Source organism: Micropterus dolomieu, linkage group LG09 (genome assembly GCF_021292245.1).
Source record: "Micropterus dolomieu isolate WLL.071019.BEF.003 ecotype Adirondacks linkage group LG09, ASM2129224v1, whole genome shotgun sequence".
NCBI classification, from domain to species: Eukaryota; Metazoa; Chordata; class Actinopteri; order Centrarchiformes; family Centrarchidae; genus Micropterus; species Micropterus dolomieu.
In genome coordinates, this window is record NC_060158.1 from 3856249 (window position 1) to 3863799 (window position 7551).

The window sequence follows — 7551 nt, forward strand, 5'->3', positions numbered from 1 at the left end:
CTCCTTTTTTTTTTTTTTTTTTGGGGGGGGGGGGGGGGACTTTGGGCCTTTATTGTGGAGGATCCTGACTTCCTGCTGTTTTTAGCAGCTCCTTCCTGTTTGTCTCGCTGCAGTAAAAGTCTCCTCGTCTGTCCTGAACATCATGTTGATATAAAAGCGGATGGTTTGTTTCAGCTCGTCTTCTGTCTCCTTCTGTTACAGGAGCTCAGCAGCTTCAGACCCAGCAGAGTCTGGTGTCTTCAGCCTCAGTGCTCCGGTACAGTTTGTCCCCAGATGTTGTTTAAATGTGGCCCACATCAGTGACCCGCACGAAGATCAACACGACGTCACCAAGGGCGTCACTTTGTGTTGAAGTGGCGGGGACGTTAAGGGCTTATTAGGGGTGTGGCCAAACACTTAGTCCACGAGACGTGATGATGCACAATATTGGAGTCACGAGAACAAGACCCGACACTCCAAAGCTATTCAGCAGAAATATTCATTGGTAGAGCTGGCTGTTCAATAGGGGCTCTGGCTCCTCCCCCAGAAGGTTTTGAGCATTAAACCCTTCACTTCCTGCATTCTGGAGACAATTTATGCACCAGTTTATGGTGGAAATGTCTTTATTTATATGAAGGGAAACAAAATTCATGTGGCCGGAGACAGATCAGAAAATATAAATATTATTGAATATGATGCGTTAACAGGCAGCCTGTTCTTTTAGCCTCAGTTACTTTTTTGGATCTTTATCGTCTATATTTACATTGAATTTCATGTTTTCCTGTTGTGCAAGAAAACCTTTCTCAGAATTTGTATTTGCTATTTAACATTTCTTGTTGCGAGCTAATTTTCAGAATACTTCTAGCAAATGTTTTCAAAAAGTGGCGGGGACATGTCCCCAGCGTCCCCAGTGTAAATGACACCTGTGGACGTCACTCGCAGCAGCAGCTGTTGCAGTAAACAAGGAGCCACAGAGGTTAGCTCACAAGACACTCCCCTTTTTCATTCTCCTCTCACGGGTCACTGATCTCCTCAACTTTCTGTTCACAACTTGTAAGGCCGTCGTGGCGTTCACACTACGGGACTGATCGGTGACGGGGGGTCACACACTAGAGGAGGTGACAGCGACCGTGTCACCCGACGCCGGTCTCCAAACCACGTTTAGTCAAGGAAACACAAGTGAAATGTGAAACAGGAAATGAGCGATCCTGCACAGTAAACAGCTGTTAGTATGAAGACAAAGAATCTGCAGGTAGTGTTGATCGTCTGAGCTGCGGAGAGCTGCAGTGAAAAACTAGCCGCCTGCTCTCATTGGCTGGATGTGGATGTCAGTCGGCCGACTCATCCAGATATTTGGGGTGTTAGATATCTGGCAGACGTCGGCGATGTGTCAGAAATGTGTCGGGGAGCCGTTTTGATGCGTCATCGAGTAGTTCAGACATAACGACCGGCGATCACAGCCTGACGGTCGCCGAGCGGCACATCGGGCTAAAAATCGTGCAGTGTGAACTCCGCTTTAGTTTCATTGCGGTTTCTGGCGCTGTGCAACCCAACTCTCTTCCCCCGCCCCCCCCGTGTCCGCTGGACAGGCAGCATGCAGGTAGCTCAGCAGAGAGCTGGCGGTCCGCTGGCTTTCAGGTGGAAGAGGCCGAGAGGAAGAGAGCCACGTGCTTAATTATGGCCAAAGTGATTAAACGGGTACAAAGACAATAAGACGCGATTAGAGCCTCGGGCCCCTCAAGCGAGCTGCTCCAGAGTCTCGGGGCCCTGACTGCAAACTGTCCCCTTTAATTTTCGGTCCGTGCTGGCGCGTCTGGGACTGAAAGGTCAGAACAGGGCGAGAGGTCACGAAGAGCTTTATAGGAGACCTATTGAACTGCTTTTCCAGTCCTATATTGTAGTTCTGTGACTCCTGTATTTCAGCTGTGCATGATCCAAAGTTCAAATATATTTTATTTTCTTACACTGGCTTTTAATGCAGGCCTTCATTTCAGCCTCTGTCTGAAACAAGCTGTAGATGCTTCTGTCTCTTTAAGGCCCCCCCTCTCAAAGCCCACTGTCTTCTGATTGGCCAAAACCTGAAGCACGTTACCAGGCTGCTGTTGTCGCTGGGCGGAACAGGCAGACTGAGCGTTGCCGTGCCGTCAGTGTGGGAGCACATGACCATATAAGGAACAGGTGGTAGAAAAAGCAGCTGAAAGCAGAGCGTTCAGAAATCTGAAGTTTCTGCTCGCAGGGATTTCTTTTAAATGCTTTGACTTCACTATTTGAAGCTTTGGCCATGTTTAACATGAACATCCAACATCATAACACTGTAGATAAGTCATAAAATGTGGAAAAGCATAATAGGTCTCCTTTTAAAAGGAATCTGAAACATCCTGGGAGCCCGTGTGGTGAAACTGGTTCTGGTTCTGGTTCTGAACGGTCTGGACTGGTTCAGTAGATGTCCTGTTGCAGGACTCGGCGTGATGAGATGACGGCCTGTGAAAAGCTCAGTGTCTTTAAAAGTTGATCGTGTTTCTGATTTCTGCGATGGTAAAAAGCTCTTGGTGTTCTGATCAAGACCCAAATTATCACCGGGGCCCGTATTCATCACGCCTCTCAGGACGGCTCCTCAGAACGCTGCTAAGAGACATTGTTGGCTCAAAGGTTAGTCGTCCAGTATGAAGCGGAGGACTAAACCTTAGACTCGGTCTGTCAGCTGATTGACGGCACAGACAGGCTGTGGGATGACCATGTAGGCAAGAACCAATCATGGAAGACATCTACTTATTTAAGAGAAATTCACCTGGAACTCCTGAGAGTTTCTGTTCGACATTTGACAAGAAGTTTTAAGAGGTGGAAATGAAAGAGAAAAGATGATCTTTACAGCAGCAGATCTGTTGGCGTGCTGGGAACCGGGGCCCGTATTCATCACCGGGGCCCCGTATTCATAAAGATTCTAAGAATCCTTTCTGAAAACTCTTAATTTAGCTTTAAAACTTTTACAGAGGAGTCTTTGCTTAAGAGCGATCAGGGACTGATCTGAGAGCAACTCTGAGCAAAAAAGACAAACGTTCATCTTAGTGAGGAGGCGGGGTTGACCCTGTTGCTATGGATGACGCAATCTTTGGAAGACTGTGATTGGTTGGTTGTCCAAGAAGGTAAAAAAGAGTGATTTTAAGTAAAGGTTCTTTTCTAAGCCTTAACTTTGGAAATTACATGCGTAATATTTCCCGGTTGACCGTTCTCTCACACACACACATTATATATGTGTACATAGATCCTGTTTTTTTATTTACCATGCTGTTCATTTTCTACAAGGTATTTGATTGGCTTAGAATGATAAAAAGTGTTGTGCTGGTTGCTGGCGTGTCTATTTAAGAGGTGGTTTGAACGTATCAAACATGGAATCAAAACCAAGAAGAGAAGAAAGCCCGACAGAGGAACAGTGTTTACTGTTAGTCCAGTTAGTGGATGAACACAAGGCCGTTCTAAAAGGACAATGCGGGGCGAGAAGCAGACGTGGGAGCGTACGGCACAAACTATTAACGGTTCATTCCCCCTGCTTGTGCGCACCAGGTGCGAGGTGGGTATGTCCAGTGGAAGCGATATGAACTGCGACACAACGAGAGGCTGAAAGTGCTGTGGTCGTTTGTGTGATCACTCCGCTTACAGAAGGTGGTGACAGACCCAAATCATCACTGCTGCATTTCCCCAGTAATGTAGTGATTACTTTCATTCCTGCGCTGTCGGAGATGTTGGCGCGTCTCCAATAAGATCCGTCACAAACACGATCCCTGCACCATCTGATCTACAGCGTCTGATTAACTCACAACAACACGTTTCTTCTCCCTCTTCGTCTTTGACATTTTCTCCTCTACTAAAGAAACTCTTAAGTCCTCGTCCCTGCTCCTAACTATTTTGACCGTCAGACCTCTTTCAAGGGTTAAGATGCTTTCTGAATTACTTTTTTCTTTAGTAGGATTTTTTCTTTAATTTTAAGAGTAAACGCCTCACTCTGTATGCAGCATCAGTGACTTGAACCTGACTCTGGAGGCCCCGGGGAGCCAGTGGAGGTCACGGAGTAATGGACTGACATGAGTCCTTTTGGGCTGATCAAAAACCAGACGCGCTGCAGCGTTCTGAACCATTTGTAAGGGTTTCACCAGAGAGAGAACCAGGGCCTGTACCAGAAGCATTTCTAAGAATTTTCTTAGAATTTTGTCACTAGGAGCTACTCTTTGCATTAAGATTTTTTATGAATACGGGTCCTGATCTTTACATGAACTGTGAGGTGTTGGTGGGAACGCCACGAAGCGCCTGACTGCTGTGGAGCTGTAACTGTTTCATGACAGTTCAGCTATTTGATTGTTGTGAAGGCCAAAATCATCATGTCCCGCGGCAAGTAAACGCAGCGTCATCAGCACCTTCAGTTCAGCTGAAAACGTTTTGCTGCGTGAAGTAAGCGTTGAGATGACGTCGCTCGCCAGCTGGCTGTCCGAGCCGTCTAATAATGTGCACATCATCAAATAATTCAGAAACATTCTTCCTCTCCTGAAAGATTCCCGCATGGCTCCTCAGCGCCACCAGCAGCCCTGCTGGCAGCCGCTCAGACCTCTAGAGCTTCTGGAATACCTGGAGAGCGAATCTCAGATTTAAAGAGGTCATATTCTGCTTTGTGGCTTTTTCCCTCTCCTTTATTGAGTTATAAATCTTTTTAGTGCTGTAACAGGTTTGCAAAGTGAAAAAGCCCAAAGTCCAGTTCCCATCTCCCACAGAAAACTCTGCTCTGAACTGAAAACAGCTCGTTTGTAGTCCAGCCGCTTCCCTTTCATCCCTGTGACGTCACAGTTTCTGGTCTGGATTGCCGAGCCGGTCGGCAACACGTACGGCTGAACCCGAGCCGTTTACCGGCTTCTCGCTGACCCGCCCTACTCTGCTTCTGATTGGCTAGTAGTCCTTAACTAGGAACTGAGCATGTGCAACTCCCAACAAAGATCATGTCACAAGATGTATCACTCCATAGCTAAAACGAAGCCTTCAACACAGGCTGAAAAGAGGAGCTGCAGCAATGTGCAGTAGGACAAACAATATAACCATGGAAACCTGCTCTGGTACAAACTCTAAATAAGATGAGGAACCTGAAAATGAGCAGAATAAAACCTCTTTGAGAAGTTTGATAACATGAAAGTAAAACGGCTCTTTGAGAAGCTTGATAGATTCCTGGGCCCGGGGCTGAACAGACCTCAGGGTCACACCTGTGTGAGATCCTGGTCTGGATTGTTTGCAGGGCTCTGGAGGACTGATGTGTGATTAGTGTGATTGGCTCCACCTGCTGCTGCTGCTGCTGATATAAACCAAGAGACCAGAGCCAGATCTGCTTCAGACCAGGTGAGACGCTGATTCAGGTAAGTGGGCCGCACTCATCCAGATTTCAGTCCTAGGTTGTGGTTCACCGGGTGGTTTAACGTCCCTTTCTGTTCCTGGTTTTGCAGAACCTGAACCCGTTCCTGCCTCCGTCATCATGTCAGCAATTAAAACAGGATCGTCTCTCCGGAGTCTGGTTCTGACCCCGGAGAGGATCCCGTCCTTCATCATCCCCCCCCACAGTCCGCTCCTGTTTCTGTCTCCGCGGCCTCACCGGATGTCACCGGACCGGACCAGACTGCTGTCCGAGCCTGATGAGGCCAGTCCGGGAGCGAGCCCCCCCGGGACGCCGATCAGCCCCGCTACCTCGCGCCGCTTCCTGCCGCGGCTCCGACGCCCCCGTCGCGCCGCGGCAGAGCCGGACACGGACGTGACGACGCGCGCAGCCATGTCTCTGCCGCACGTGGGGAAGGTGACCACGCCCTACGGGTTCCGCGCCGTGCTGGCCGCGAGCCCGTGCACACGCCGGCGGGAGTCGCTGTTCCACCAGAAAAAACCGGTGACAGAAACCCACCTGCAGGACCCGGCGGACCCCCTTCCACCTCCCGGTCCAGGTCCCAGCAAGTCCCGGGTCAGCCTGCGGCCCGTCAGAGCTCTGGGTCTGCAGCTGATGAAGGAGCTGAAGAAGCCAGCAGCGGCTCTAAAGGCGCTGAGTCCGGCCCCGAGGACGCGTCCCCGCTGACGTCACTCAGACTCACCTGCCAGGTAGACCGGGTCTCCGCGCACCAGGACTCTGACCACGTTTAATGTTCTAATAAACTATGTTTTTAATAAAGTTTGTGGCGCTTCACGTGTTTGACCTTCATTTAAAAACCGCTGCACAACAGAATCCTGTGGTCATGAGCTTTATTCAGATGAAACGTAATGAATTAAATCTTAAACTGGATGAGTTCCGGGAAGTGAAAAGGCCGTTTCGATGCGTGAGAACAGTTTCTGCATCTGCACGAGTTCACACATTTCTACGGTGGTAAGAACTGAACAGGCCTCACGTGCTGCAGCAGGTCGCCAGTAGAGGCCAGAACCTGAACGGCGATCTGTGGAGGATCAACAATCAGGATTTCTGTTTTGTTGGAATTAAGTCAGAAATCTTTTTTTGTCTGAGGCAGAACTGTAGTGAGGTCTGCAAACTCAGGTCTCTTGAGTACAGCTGAGCGCCGAGGTACTTTTCCTGCAGTTCAGAGGGAACCATTAAACAGGTCTGATGCTTCCTGCCGATCAGTCAGCGTAAAGGTCTGAGAGCTGGACTGATGTGGTCTCTGCTGGTCTTGAACAGGAGTCCTGCTGAGGCCGAAGTTGTGTGAGGTCTGAGTCCAGGACACCGGTCGTTGATGTGGTTTGAGGTCTTCGAGCTCTGACTCTTAACGGATTCAACAAAGACGCGGCAGTGACGTCACTTCCTGCTCCCCTGCTGATACGCCCGAGGGTCCCATCAGCTGCTCCGGGATCAGACTTTCAGTGAGTGGTTCTGAGGCCGAGAGAAATAAAAACGCAACAAATCGATCTGTAACATTGAAGAACAAAGAGATTTAGAAAATCAATAAAACTCGTGTTTATTATTCACTGCGTCCTCGGTCAGCGTCTCCTTTATTAAATAAAAATCCATCTCATGTCTGGACGTGTTTATTGATCAGTTGCGTTCTTTTTAACATGTTCTAATAAAGACAAAGTTAAAGCTTCTCTTTAATGGCAGAGACGAACTTTTCCACAAGAAAACGTCATAAGAATTAATTCATGTTTTAACAGCTTTTTGATTCACTGTCCCTGTGACAAAGAAGTGTTTTATTTATTTATGTTAATTATTTAATGTATTTACTTATTTAGATTATTTAATATATTTATTTAATGTATTTATTTATTTAGATTATTTAATATATTTATTTAATGTGTTTATTTATTTAGATTATTTAATATATTTATTTAATGTATGTATTTATTTTAATTATTTAATGTATTTATTTATTTAGATTATTTAATATATTTATTTAATGTATTTATTTATTTAGATTATTTAATATATTTATTTAATGTATTTATTTAGATTATTTATATTATTTATTTAATGTATCTATTTATTTTAATTATTTAATGTATTTATTTATTTAGATTATTTAATATATTTATTTAATGTATTTATTTATTTAGATTATTTAATGTATTTATTTA

The 7551-nt window shown here is 46.4% G+C and overlaps 1 protein-coding gene across 1 annotated transcript; it reads left to right on the forward strand.

The window, feature by feature from the left end:
* Positions 1-5206: 5206 nt before the first annotated feature.
* LOC123976859 (C2 calcium-dependent domain-containing protein 4A-like) lies at positions 5207-6178 on the forward strand. The gene is made up of 2 exons (XM_046059242.1): positions 5207-5369; positions 5457-6178. The coding sequence occupies exon 2, from the start codon at positions 5486-5488 to the stop codon at positions 6068-6070; it is 585 nt and encodes a 194-aa protein (XP_045915198.1). The 5' UTR covers positions 5207-5369; positions 5457-5485; the 3' UTR covers positions 6071-6178.
* Positions 6179-7551: the final 1373 nt, after the last annotated feature.

Excerpts from the sequence above, each read along its gene's own strand:
- LOC123976859 (XM_046059242.1), top strand. The coding sequence starts at position 5,486 with ATGTCAGCAATTAAAACAGGATCGTCTCTCCGGAGTCTGGTTCTGACC.